Here is a 14,478-nt window from a genome sequence, read left to right as displayed (position 1 = left end):
CTTTTCAGGGCCCTGAGGATTCTGTACAATCTCTTTGGAATGCAGCACTAGCAGTTATTTTCCTTCTGCTCACAGTTCTTTGGCTCTAACCATGTTGTGATTTTTTAAATATGTTTCCTCGTCAGCTCTTTTGAGGGACCTAGTGAGCAGAAAATAAAACCTCACTGGGTTTCCTCCCTCCTGTTTACAATATGACTGCCGTTTATCTGCCAGGAATTCTTATTCAGAATATCTTCCGTTATTCCAGGTGATGAAGCAGAATGGGTCGCCGGAAACACTCAATAAACTCTACAATAAAGCAATGGGCAAGCTGGAGGGCGTGAAGAAGGATTACGACGCACTGAGGAAGCGGTACAATGAGAAGATGGCGAGCTACAATACTGATCTGAACCGATTAGAGCAAAAGGAAGGCGAGAACAGGCGACTTCAGAAGCAGATGGACAAGCTGAACAGAAGGTAGAAGATGCTTTTGTCAGAAAGCCATTTCATGTTGTTGTTTTTTACTAGAACAAACTTGACACTCAAGTTATCTCTCTGAACTTTCCCGGCTCTAGTCATGGTTTTTCTGTTTGTTTGTTTGTTTGTTTGTTTGTTCGATTTTTGGTCACTAGGGAGCAAAGTAGACCTGACTGAGTAGCCACATTTTGTTCATGTGTTTGCTCCAGCCACATATAAAGTGCTGTGTGTATGTTCCTGTGTGAGGGCTGCATCCCATGATGCAAAAAACCTTTGTGCACACAGTGACACCACCTCTTTCTCACCTCTGGAGCACATTTGGGGGACAGATGTGGAGGTAGAGAGGAAACTGAAGTCCTGCTGCAGAAGTGGATTTCTGTTTGCACAGCACTCAATATAATTTTATGTGTCCCGTGTCTAAGTAAAAACACCATACATGGGTGAACTATTCCCCTCCCCTGCACCATGGTTTGTGAAGTGAAAGGAGCTCATCTCCTTTCACCAACATATCTTTTATAATGAGATGAGAACCGCTGCTTCTCTCCCCCCTGCTGCCCCCACATTGAACAAGTGAGCAAGGCAGTCATGTCATGTGACAACGGAAAAATGGCTGACTCTCCCACTTCTTATTTAGTCCTTTACACAGTTTAGTGTGGTGTGTAAAAGAGGAAGGAAGCTTTCGTAGGGCCCCCTTCCCTCACAAGTGGTGAAAGGACTTGCTGTGACTCTCCTCCCATCTCTCTTTAGGTTTGAGACCATGCAGCAGGAACTGAGCAAGGCCACTGCCCAAAACAAGGAGTTACAGAGAGAGATGGAGCGGATGCAGGCAGAAGTGACGAGGTTTAAAACAATGCAGCTGAAAGCCATGAAGGATGCAGAGAAGTACAAGGAAGAGAGGGACGCCGTTTTCAATGAGTATTGTCTCATCATGAGTGAGAGGGATGAAGTCCTCAATGAAATGGATAGGCTGGATACAGAGTTGGAACTTGCCGAATCCAAATTGAAAAACATGTCCTTGGAGAAAAGAGTGGCTAATGAGGAAATGGAAGCCTTAAGACAGGTGTGGTATTGTATGGCACTTGCTCTGGCCAGAAAGAGTTGTTCAAACCTAGTGGTGTTGCCTTTGTAACTCTGTGCGAGCTTCTAGACCAGCCTTCCTCATCCTGGTGCCCTCCAGATATTTAGAACTACAGCTGGCAAAGTCATAAGTAGTATTGTCCTCCGTGCCAATCATCCCTTGGTCAGGATTAACTTCTCTGGTTTCTCTATTATTTCTTTGGGGCTGCACAGTGTTTCAACTTTTGATGCAAGCAAATATTTGTTGCAGCTTTAAAGATATTTGCTAGTTGCATCTAATGCATGCTGTGTGCTGTATTATTCCTTCTTATGCATGGCACAGACTTTCAAAAATTAAGTGTTTTTTCATTAAGAGAAAGACTTTCTTGTACACTTAATGTACCCCCAATGATGGATTTTTATTTTATTTCAGGAACTGAACTCGGTGAAGGAAAAGAGAGATGGGGCTAGGAAGGAAAGAACAAAAGCCATCATCCAGGTAGGGTGAGCTCATGGAATGATAGTGTACAGTTGAGATGCCCAGTTATTTGCTAGGGACTGCAGCCCTGTTGCATTCAGTTGAAACTGTTCTCAGGATGGCAATCCTGAACTAGGGGAAGAAAACAATAGGCAGTAATGTTGGCGTTTTTAAGAGGGAAAATAGTGCAACTGCAATATGAAAATAAGGGCCACATTAGCTACTGGTGATTCGTGTGTGCTCCATGCATGTATGAGTGGTGTGTGTTTGTAGCTAAAGATAGCAATTTCTCGATACTACAGGGATGGGAAGGGTCCTATTTTTAAGAACAAAAAGGCTGTATAGAGTAAGGAGTGCACAACCCTTTCTTCAAATGTTTTTCCCCCTTCCAGCTTAGCACAATTCCAATATGTGAGCTCAGCTGAGGAGGAAAGCATTCGGAAGAAGAATAGCAGGGAGGGGACAATGGTGCCCCACTCCTTAGCCATACACCCCTTTTGGTGTTGTTGTTGTTTTATTTTTATTATTTGAAAAAAAAGGTGTCCCCCATGTGATTGATATATCTCCATATAACTACCAGGGAATGCAGTTAGTCTTTTCTCTGTAATAATAAAACTTGTTCCGGAGGACTATTTTATATTGTTTACAGCAGAAATCTTGCAGATCTCTTGTGAAATTCAGGGCCTAAAGGAGTTGATCTCCTCTTTCTTATTAAGCCTGACTGTTTTTCCTTTTGTACTTTAAAGTAGGTTCTTCTGACACATGCATGCAGTGCTCTGTGGTTAACAGGCCTGAGCCTTTGAGTCCCAAGAAGGAGTCCCAGCCACCACCTCCTCACCTTTACCCGAGGGTCTTCCCGCCCCGCCACCGTTGTTTTCTGGCCATGCCCTTCAGAGAGGAGGAAGAGGACCTGTGCCGCTGCCACCACCAACGCCATCTGCCATGCAGCCTGCTTCTGCAAAGTGGTATGACTGAAGGGACTACGTCTTTATTGAATTTTGTGTTGGAGACAGTAAAGATGTTAATGTAAATTTTGCGAAATCCAAACATTCGTTCAGTTGCCTTGGAGGAAATGGTAACTTCAAGCATTTAAATGAAATTGATCTTTATAATTCAGTTGATCCAAATGAATCCAAGCATAAAAGAACAGACAGATCTGTTTATGAAAAGGAGAAAAGGGTGTCTTCAGGGTATGTTCCACTAATTTTTTATGCTCTTCACTTGGTTGTTTTTAATCACTAGTTAGTGTTCAAGATATCCTAGCTAAAACTAGCAATTCCTTTTGAAACTTAAAATGAGTGAAGCCCATACATTTGGATGTTTATCCTCAAAGCTCTTACATCTCACTAGGGAGGGATTAGAGCCTAGAGGTTTTTACTTGTCGATCTGTACATTTAGACCAAATTGTATTTGCACTGTTGCACTATTGGTATGAAAGTGAGTGACAAAATGTTAATATACTATAGGATCTTCTTTTGGGTTTGTTTGTTTGTTTGTTTGTTTGTTTGTTGTTTTTTGACCAGTTTATGATAAGCCTAAAAACCTCAATTTGTGTTCAAAGCACTGGGGATTTTTTGATGTCTACATTATTTCTAATAAACTGTTGAAGACTTCATGGCTTTCAAATGTCTGGCTGGCTGTAACTTCATGTATTCTTACTATTTGTTGGAATGGAATACTTAATTTCTAGTTGGAATAAAAGTGGGGGATTATTTCATCTGTTTGAAGGAGGAAAATTATAATATTCCTAAGCAAGTCTTTTTCTTTTTTCTTTTAAAAGGATCTGTAAGTTGTGGGTATACTGACAGTTTAAAGGAAAAAAATGTTGTCATTTGACTAAAATAAAAGCAAGTTTTGACCTTTTTTTTTTTTTAAAAAAGATAGGTTCTTCCAGCAACTTGCAGTATAGGACAGAAGGAATAAAAATACCATGGATGCCAAAGTACCAGAGGACCGTCATTGGCTCCAGTAGGGTTAATATATATTTATGGTAGCTAGTAGATTTTTGTCAATGTTTAGAGCAAGGAACCCTCCCTTCTTGGGGGGGGGGTCACATTTGGAAATCTAAGAAACTGTCATGGGCACCACAGCATAGCCCTTTTGCAGAAGAAAAACACAATAATGGGATGAGAAAAGCCTCCTCCCCAAAGCACAAAGTAAAACACCCATGCCCTTAACAAATACAACACAGGGACAAAGAGAGGCGACCCCCAAATTCAAAACAAACAAGACCATGATTTATTTACAGTGGTACCCCGCTAGACGAATGCCTCGCAAGACGAAAAACTCGCTAGACGAAGGCATTCGTCTAGCGGAAGGCTGCCCCGCAAGACGAAAAAGTCTATGGGGCTGCCTCGCAAGACGAAAAATTTTCGTCTTTTTTTTTCTGTTTTGCGGAGCGCGGCTGTCATTGCCGCTCCGCAAGACGAAAAACCCGCTAGACGAAAATTTTCGCAGAACGAATTATTTTCGTCTAGCGGGGCACCACTGTATTTTTAAATAGAGAGTGTTAGGAAGGGGGGCTCAAGGGAGAGTTTGAAGGTACCAAGGTGCACATTGGACAGTCCATGTTCTGAGCAAGGACATGCCCCCATCCCATATTTCTAATGAATGCGTATTAAAAACATTCTCTCTACCCCCTCAACCTCTCAGTGTTAGTATGAAATTTTCCATGAGATCCTAGAGGTGGGGTAGTCTTTAAATGGCTCATGTAACTGAACATTTAGGTGTTGTTCTTATTGGAAGCTCGCTATTAAAAACACTTGGAAGCCAACGTAAAAGGATTGTGTGACTTCTCTGATAACTTTTGCAACACATCCAACTGCCATGGCTGCTCCGTTGCCATTCTATACAGGTTAACTGTCTCATTCCGAATGTAACCCCTGGTAACCCCAATGCAGTCGCCTGCTTCCTCATTTTACTTCATGAAGATTCTCTCTCTCTTTCTCTGCATCTTTGGGGTTGGGCAGCTGCTCTATATGGCCTAGACATTTTCCAGTGAATGACAGTTCTGAAAACTTGTGCTGCCCAGCTGTATTTTTGGACTGGGTTGCCCTTTCCCCATTTTTCCATTAGCTAAGACGCTTAATGCACTGTGAATGTATTTCCTTTCCCCGTCTTTTGGCGTAGTCAAACACTCTAGTCCCACATAACATCCTTTTCAGTGTTTGGTTTGTTGGACGCGTGCATCCGATTGGAGATTTCAAGTGTTTTTGTTTCTTCTGCTCTCTCCCCCCCCCCCCCAAAGTATGGATCTGTTGACATGCGGAACAAAACAGCCGAAGAAGCTTATCTTGAAATGCTCAAGCCAGGTGAAAATGTTAGAATAAAAGCTCAGTACAGAATAGAAGAATTCAACAAGATCAAAGAGTTACCTGGAGATGGATTCTATGTCAGGTATGTAAAAGTTCAATTGGTAAAAACCAGGAGACTATTCATCTGCTACAACTGTGGGCTATTTCACACAGATATGAGCATCTCTTGAACTTTCAGCACTTGATGGCTTGCGGATGAATTTGTAAATTGGCTGCATTTAAAACATTGTGTACATTGTGTTTGAACTGCCTATAGGGAACAGGACAGCACTGTCTCTAGTGACTTAATCTGCAATGGTTTATTTATACATAAAAGTTGTCACTTGATGCTATAGTCAACAGAAGCAAGCATGCATCCCACTTTTACGAATACAGCTCAAGAGCACAGCTACAAAATTGGCATCAAAAGTTCAGTCACAATAAGGCAAACTGTATTTATGGTGATTCCATACTTCCTTCTCTACAAATTTAATAATCTCCCCTTAATTACCTGAAGGATGGATATCCAGTGATTAGGGAAGTGAGTCTTAGGCTCAGCACAGACCTGTTAAGGATTCTTGAATGATTCCACAGCCTGCAAAATTGAATAATATTAATCGACCTCCCAGAGATTTGTGAAGATGACTAAGTATCAGAGAGAGCACTTCCTTAAAAAAAAGAGAAAAAGATAAATGAGCCAGAAGTTTTCTGGTTCAAAGCTTATCTCAGCCATGAACTCCTTGAATAGCCTTAAGTAATTTTAGGCACACAATTAAATAATGTATATTTAATAATTTAAACTATTGAATAAACTAAGTAAAATTTCCAGCCTCTGTGCCCCCCCCCCCCAGGATCTGTGATATTTTGCTGGACTGCCTTTTAACAGATGGCTCTAAAGGAAAGCACATGGGTAGAATAATAGAATCGTAGAATTGTGGAGTTGAAAAGGGATCCTAAGGATCATATAGTCCAATTCCCTGCAATGCAGGAATATGCTGCTGTCCCATATGGGGATTGAACCTGCAACCTTGATGTTATCAGCACCACGCTCTAACCAACTGAGCCATCCAGAGCATGTATTACATGCCCTGAAGCATAATGATACAATGGTGAAGCATAGCTCTAAATCCCTCTTGGTGGGTTGGATTGAGATAAAATTGAGATAAAATTAGTCATGACTTACTCAACTCCCATTGAAATCAATGGGAATTAAGTTTATCAAACTTAGTCTGAATCCATCCCATTAACAATATAAATATACACCCCAGGTAGATAAAGACTGTGGGCAATCATGTCTGCATCAGCCCTGGAACTGGTCGCCTCCTACTTAGGATTCTTGAAATGGCTGTAGAGGGAGAAGTGGGAACTTTTAAGTTACTATTCTGTTGACCAGGCATGAGAAGAAGTATTTATTTCTACCAGGCCTTGCCATTCCAGACTCCTTACTGCCTACCAATTGCAAGGACTGATATGCCTTCTGTGTCCTGAACCTGAGGACACTTCTGGGGCTCAAGTATGCATAGTCCTAAGGAGCTCAACTCAGCAAAGTCCCAGTCTCAAATCTCGAAGTTCCTGGCTCACACCCTGGAGTCTCGGATTTAAAGCATTGTTAAACTAAAAAGTGTAAATATGTACAATTATATTTTTTTTTGCAAAGGAGATAACAGAAATCACTCGGTTAAAGCTGACTGAAAGTCCAAAGGTAGCATTATTCTCAATTTACAATGGGGTTGAAGTTTCACAAGCTATGAAGGACTTGCTAACAAATTCCTGACAGCTGCACAAATTACTGTAGTTAGGAATTGGAAGTGGAAAGCAGAATATAAAGTGGAAGAATGGTATAAAGAGGTGAGGGATATTGCTATTAATGATAAATTAACACGTGCCATTAAGGTAAGGCAGGGAATATGCAGCAGAAATGATTTGAGGAAATATGGAGAGTAAAGAATTTGTACTGTTAAAACAGAAAGGCGTCAAACCATTGCAAAAGGTGTTGAACTTTTGGGAGGTTGGATAGTTACAATTGAATGGTCTCGGTGGTGGGGTGCACATTTTTATTCTTATTTATTTATGATTATTACTTTGTCAAAAAAAAGAAAAAGAAAATTTTAAAAAATAAATTAAATTAAATTAAAAGGGTCTCTTCATCTCTCTTTTATTGCAGGGCACTTTATGACTGGATGGCAGAAGTGGAGCAGGACTTGAGCTTCAAGAAGGATGACATTTTGTACATCGATGACAGCTGGATGAAAATGCCCAAAAGCTGGAAAGAGGCAGCTGGATGAAAATGCCCAAAAGCTGGAAAGAGAACAGATTCCCAGCAAATACATGTAATAAAATCTCTGAGATATAAATGGCATTTGCCTCATTGCTAAAAGCGGGCAGTTACAATGAAGTATGAACAAAAGCCAAGCGTTTTGTTCTTCAAAGCCTTGCTGTTAATGTTGGAGGAGGTATTGAGTTTCCCAGTAAAGTTACTTGAGAGAGGTGGCATGTTTTAATAACTCTCAATTAAAGAAACTATTCTGTCAAGTCATTTTTAGTGCTGCCGATGGTTGCCTACTTCCTAAAAATGGAAAGGACTTTGTTTTTGTGCTTTTATTCTGGCCTAAGTGGCTTCCTGTCGTCATGCCACAACACTTTTTGACAGGGATGGATGGCATCCATATTTTATTTTGGTCCATGGGTTGGAACATAAGAGAACATCACATTTTCCCCTTTAATCCACCAAATTAATGCTTGCTTTTTAATAAAGATCAAGGAGATCAAGATCAAGGGGCAGAATTGGGCACTGCTGCCTCAGCTAAGATCCTGATTTAATGGTGTATATGCAGTCAATTAGTGCAGGGGGATGTCCCTCATTCTGGCTGCCAGCTTTTCCTCTTTTTTTGGTTTTCACTCACTCTCACAGAGCCTAGGGCAGGCATAGGCAACCTTCGGCTCTCCAGATGTTTTGGCCTACAACTCCCATGATCCCTAGCTAACAGGACCAGTGGTCAGGGATGATGGGAATTGTAGTCCGAAACATCTGGAGAGCCGAAGGTTGCCTATGCCTGGCCTAGGGCTTGCTGATCAGAAGGTGAGCGGTTCGAATCCCCGCGATGGGGTGAGCTCCTATTGCTCAGTCCCTGCTCCTGCCAACCTAGCAGTTCGAAAGCACAAAAGTGCAAGTAGATAAATAGGAACCGCATCAGTGGGAAGGTAAACGGCATTTCCATGCACTGCTCTGGTTCGCCAGAAGTGGCTTTGTCATGCTGGCCACATGACCCGGAAGTTGTACGCCGGCTCCCTCGGCCAGTAACGCAAGATGAGCGCTGCAACCCCAGAGTTGGACACGACTGGACCTAATGGTCAGGGGTCCCTTTACCTTTACCTTTTATCAATTCTCTTTCTCCCTCTTTGCAATAGAATTTCACTAGCCTTCTCACTTCATTTCCCTCCATCTTACCTTGGAACTGTAGAATCATGGGGTTCTGGTATGGCCATACCTGCTCTCCTCTTTTGTATAACATGACCCATGGGATTCCATTATTCTTATTATTTTTTAATTCTTCACTTTGTGCTTAAAGTTTCTATACCTGCCCACTTAGATGACCACCACACACTGAACAGAAGCTCATTATTTGACTTAGGTTGGGCATCTGAGGTTGGGCTCATGGTTTGGCTTGCTCCTGACAAAATTGAGTAGGGAGTCTTAATTACAGCTCATGGTTTGTCTGTAGTGAGGCACGCCACAAGCCTATGTTGGATGCAGAGGCCACAGTCTTCACCCCAGGAATCCACGTGTTTGCTCGATCGTGGTAAGTCACGGTTTGGTTTAGCATTACCTCAGAACCGAACTTACGTCCTCAAGTCAACTACAAACGACCTCATAGCAAGGCCTGTTTCAAGATCCACGGTTGGTTTTACTGCTATGTGTATTCTGTTCGAGAGCGTTTCAGATTTTGCCCGATTAAGCCCACAATCTCTTTGCAGGATGGAGCAGGAGTTCTACAGGAGGCACAGCATGTCTGAAGCTAAAGATGAAAACAGCTCTGCAAAGACATCGTCGGCAGCAGCTCGGAGGTCGTTCTTTAGGAGGAAGCACAAGCACAAACGCAGCGGGTCCAAAGATGGAAAGGAAATGCTAGCCCTTGACACCATCAGCACAGACTCCATCCCTTTTTGGATGGCAAGTGTCTTAACTGAATTTGCTTAGCCCACGACAAAATTATTTAGGTTAATTTGCACATTGGTAAAGGAGGGCCTATGACTTTGGGTTTCAGAAGAAAACAAAACAGAGGAGTTGAGGCAAGGGTGAGCAGGGGCAAGTCAGCTTGCCATATATGCTGCATGTTCAAAGCTGTTCGGTGCTACCCAAATGCCATGTCCCACACTCTCACACATTTAATCTTTTACATACAAGACTGATTAGCATGTCCCATAACCCTTCTTAAAGTATATTTCCACATGTCCCCATAAATCTGCTATTGACAGTAGCTAGGAAGTATGGATTTGGATTATTAGCTATAGAATGTGGAGTTTCTCCAACTGTTCCTAATTATCTGTTTCTGTATTAACTTGGGGGGGGTTAATTTCAGATTTTGTATTGTTAGAGAATTCAGATTCACAATTTTCAGACAGCGACTGTCCCACACCTGTTACCTGCACTATCATGGTCCCTTGAGCTGTTGCATTCTTTTGTTTATTTATTTATTTTCCTGATCATGTAAGCAACTCTCCGTTTCTCTCCAGATTCCGTAAACCTTGCTTATCAACGAGTCCAGAAAGTGGACTGCACGTCTCCCAGGCCTGTGCTTATTCTAGGGCCATTACTTGATGCTGTGAAGGACATGCTAGTCAAGGAATCTCCAGGAAAATTTTGCCGGTGTCCTCTAGGTAAGTATGCCAGCACTTGAAGGTCCTCTAGTAACAAAAAGTTGGTCTCCAGAGGGAGCAGTAGAAAAACAATGGTTGCTTAGGAGTTGTGGGTAATTCAGGTGACACACCCTCTATCAGCAAGAATTGCCTTCTAAAATATCTCTTTTCCTTTGCCCGTTTGGCCATCATGCTGCTCTGCCTTCTCAGGTGCTCTTTCCTCCTCTCCCTCTTCAGCTTATAATTCTCCCTCTGCTCTCTTTCCTCTAAGTCTCTTCTCCTTACTGTACTATTCATCTTCTCCCCTCCAGCACACAGAGGAAACAAACCATAATACCCAATTTAGTTCCAGTTACAGGTAGGCAGCCGTGTTGGTCTGCCATAGTCAAAAAAAATATTTTTTAAAAAAATCCTTCCAGTAGCACCTTAGAGACCAACTAAGTTTGTTCATGGTATGAGCTTTCATGTGCATGCGAGAGGATGCCCTAAGCTCCTTGCCCTAAGCTCATACCAAGAGCAAACTTAGTTGGTCTCTAAGGTGCTGTTGGAAGTATTTTTTTTATTTTTTACCCAATTTAGTGTTATCTCCGAACCAGAGATTGTTGTTTTTAACTCCCAACAAACTTGGATCAGTAATCTAAGGACAAGCATGGGCTATGTATTGTTGGGAAGGAAACAAACGGATCCCTGGTTTGGGACGGAGCAGTTGATCCAAGAGTCGTATTTTGTTTCTTTCCAGGGTGTATAGGGAAGAGACAGGCCAGAAAGACTCAATTGTGGGAAATTACTAAATATGAATTGTGAAATTACCTTGTTTTCAATTCAAAAGGAAAGTAAATACAAACCCTGATGGCAATCATCAGCCAAGGTACAGGTGCTACTTAACGCTCCTGGTTAAGCAGAAGTACCAAGTGATGGTGCAGCGTTTAGCATCACAGTCTCCCTTCCCTCCTGTGTAATTTATTAAATTCTTTATCTGCTTGCTCCTTTGGGGAGAGCGCTTCCTGACAGCTATACATGCAGCCTGGAAATCCTCATTTGACAGCACGGACTTATTAAACAGTTGCCACGGCCTGGATTTATTAAAACATGGGTTTATGAAGCAGTTGTCATGCTACGGAGCCAACTGGACAACTGCTGCAACAGCCTCCTTGTTTTCCCCAAAGACTCTGTGTGTGGTCCTACTTTGAATGAGGCAGGAGAGACGCCAACAGTGCTGCTCCTCTCCCCACCCCGCAATTTTCCCTGTTTTCTCCCTGCCGCAGTGTAACATCCCTCTACTCTGACCCATTCTAGAAGGGGGGGGGGGAAATATATCATGGTATTAGCTTGTGTGAATATTGCATTGTGAGGAATGTGCAGCTGTGGGTGCATAGTCCTTGATGATCCGGTTTAGCCCTTCAGTAGACGTAAGGCCAAGTGATTGCTTTTAACTGGTATAGATGTTAGCGTGCTTTGTATATATACTGTACTTGTGCAAAGGAAAACTTGGGTCTGAAGCACCCAAATGCCACCTTCCTGTGAAAGTAAAAATGAATAAATCATTCTTTGTTTTTGTTCTCCTGAAACAGAGGTGATGAAAGCTTCTCAACAAGCCATCGAGCGGGGTGTGAAAGACTGTTTATTCATAGATTATAAATGTAGGAGTGGACATTTCGATGTGACAACTGTTGCCTCAGTAAAGGAGATAACAGAGAAGGTGCTTCTCTCTTCTCTTTCTCTTTTTATGGTAGCTTTACCATCGGTTATATTTTTTCTTCTTAAAAATGGCACCCGCCCACAGTTCTGCTGTAGCTAAACTAGTTTTGGGCCTGCCAGCTACTCAAGTGGGAGACAGTCTGGAACCACACAAAAACTTATCTGAACTCTTTGATGAAGAGGCAGCGCACAAGGAGATACAAATATGGCCCTTTCCCAATTACATTTACATTCTTGTATTTAAAAACTGGATTGATGTCCTGTTTTGATTCTGTAATCCCTAGATGAAAGTGACTAAGTAGTGAGCCAACAAGTCTTGTGTTCGAGTCTAGCCCCAAGTGTTATTCACTTCTAGAGCACATGGCAGTAACTTTCCATGGCACAGTGGACAAAATGAAGAACTTTCTGCCCCTGTTCTTCAGCTTACACTTCACAGGCCAAATTTGATGCGACATGGCACTTCCATAGTGTGGAATTGTAATAAACCTCAAAGCCATTTGTTGTTTGCATGCAATTTACATGCCGCCCTTCATCGTAAGATCTCAGTGTGGTTCACGGAATAAAATACAGGATAAAAACAAGTAAATAAGTAAATCAAAACAGTAAAACAATACCCCCCTTCCCACAGATACAACTAAAAGGCTGTAGAATATCAATCTCAGGTGAGGAATGGGAGGTTTCTGCTTCTTCTATCAGGAAGAGCACCCATCCGAGCTCCCCACCTCCTCTACCCATGTCAGTGCTTGCTTCCTTACAGTTAGGGTTCATAAAAGGTAACTGAAATTTAGGATTTTAAGCAACATTTATAAATGATGTTTCCTGTATATAAGGCATGGCCAAACTTGGCCCTCCAGGTGTTTTGGGACTATAATTCCCATCATCTCTGACCACTGGTCCCGTTAGCTAGGGATGATGGGAGTTGTAGTCCCAAAACATTTGGAGGGCCACGTTTGGCCATGTCTGCTATATATAAAGGTTTTGGACAGCCAGCTAGCGCCCTAAGGGTGCTTTCCAGTAACAATTGACAGCACTGCCTCTGCAGGTGCCTGTTGATCATGGCAGATTGCCTTGCCAGTTGCAGCAGATCAAAGGTAAGCTGCTCCTGTTGCTGCAGTCAAAAAAAAATCCTTCCAGTAGCACCTTAGAGACCAACTAAGTTTATTCTTGGTATGAGATTTTGTGTGCATGCACACTTCTTCGGATACTGCTGCGGTTTGTGTGTCAAGCGGCCTTCCTATACTGGACACCAGGTGGCGATCTCCACACACCAACGTATATCTATTCCGATTAAAATGGGCTGCAAATCTGTTTAGCTCCCTAATGAAAAAAAAAAGAAAAAAAAAAATCCTTCCAGTAGCACCTTAGAGACCAACTAAGTTTGTTCTTGGTATGAGCTTTTGTGTGCATGCACGCTTATTCAGATACCTAGCTCCCTAATGGTTTACCTTGTGTCCCCTGAAAAATTAAGCATGTAACGAGCTCTTTCTACGTTTCTGTGTTAGAGAGCAAAAAGACCCCGTCTTCCTGAGGGACAAAGTTACGGGGGAGGGAGGGAGGAGGAAATAAGCAAGTTCAGGGTATTGAGAGCCAGTGTGGTGTAGTGGTTAAGAGTGGTAGACTCGTAATCTGGGGAACCGGGTTCGCGTCTCCACTCCTCCACATGCAGCTGCTGGGTGACCTTGGGCTAGTCACACTTCTTTGAAGTCTCTCAGCCCCACTCACCTCACAGAGTGTTTGTTGTGGGGGAGGAAGGGAAAGGAGAATGTTAGCCGCTTTGAGACTCCTTCGGGTAGTGATAAAGCAGGATATCAAATCCAAACTCTTCTTCTTCTTTGGTGTCCCATCTTGCCAGAATTCTCAGTAGACGTAAGAACACCCAGAGACACTGGACTCCAGTTGGTCTCACAAAAGTAATACTTCACCTCCAAGAGCTCAAAGCAATTTTGCAGATGACAAAATCAAGCAATAAGTATGATTTTAATTTTAATTTTCCCCTGGAGGTGGTTCCATTTTCTGTTTGCCCATCAGAAAGATCCATTTCCTGGTAGAATAAGAGATAAACTGAGGGAGAATCAGTGAACTTGATTTATGCACGCTGATCTACTGTGGGATCCTACTAGGAAGTCTCAATGGCATGTTCCCTCTCAGCCTTGGGAATCAGTGGGATTTGTGCAGTGGAGACATGTAAAATAGCCAGGTTTTTTGGAGTGCAGCAAGATAATTGGATTGGAGAACACTGCAACACTTTGTTTAGGAAGCAGGCTTTGCAACGTATCCTTTAGATAGACTCTTGCTGTGTTGGTATTTTTCTCTACTGATATAGCTGTGGTAGAACAACAAAGCAGCTATGACAGGCTTTGATCATAAATGCAGTTTTAACTGTTTAACTCTGAATCCCCCAGAATGGGGTGGTAGGAAATTCCTGGCAATTTCCCCCTTGTGCCTTGCAAATCCAACTTGGATGTCCCTAAAAGCATTTAATGGGATCTGACTGAGCACCAGTGTGTTGTATTTTCTGTTAATTTGATCCCTTGAGTAAGCTTGCCAGTTCTTTTTTAATTACTTTTATTATTATTATTAACCAGTCATGCCTGTTTTATTAAAGAAACCCATAAATGGACATCTTCTTATATTTGTAAA

At 42.3% G+C, this 14,478-nt stretch overlaps 1 protein-coding gene and 1 long non-coding RNA gene across 2 annotated transcripts; both read left to right on the top strand.

The window, feature by feature from the left end:
• Positions 1-4,816: 4,816 nt before the first annotated feature.
• LOC117046247 (disks large homolog 5-like) lies at positions 4,817-9,552 on the top strand. Its single transcript, XM_033148044.1, is given in 5 exon segments — positions 4,817-4,844; positions 5,155-5,386; positions 7,448-7,556; positions 7,558-7,613; positions 9,259-9,552. Coding segments are annotated over 5 exon segments (648 nt in total). The 3' UTR covers positions 9,482-9,552.
• Positions 9,553-10,003: 451 nt separating this feature from the next.
• Positions 10,004-13,380, top strand: LOC117046599. The gene is made up of 3 exons (XR_004426592.1): positions 10,004-10,161; positions 11,712-11,839; positions 13,341-13,380. It is a non-coding gene; the product is annotated as an uncharacterized LOC117046599 (long non-coding RNA).
• Positions 13,381-14,478: the final 1,098 nt, after the last annotated feature.

This window comes from Lacerta agilis, chromosome 5, assembly GCF_009819535.1.
Source record: "Lacerta agilis isolate rLacAgi1 chromosome 5, rLacAgi1.pri, whole genome shotgun sequence".
NCBI classification, from domain to species: Eukaryota; Metazoa; Chordata; class Lepidosauria; order Squamata; family Lacertidae; genus Lacerta; species Lacerta agilis.
Note: the sequence above shows the minus strand (reverse complement) of the source record. Positions and strands in the feature narration are given on the sequence as shown.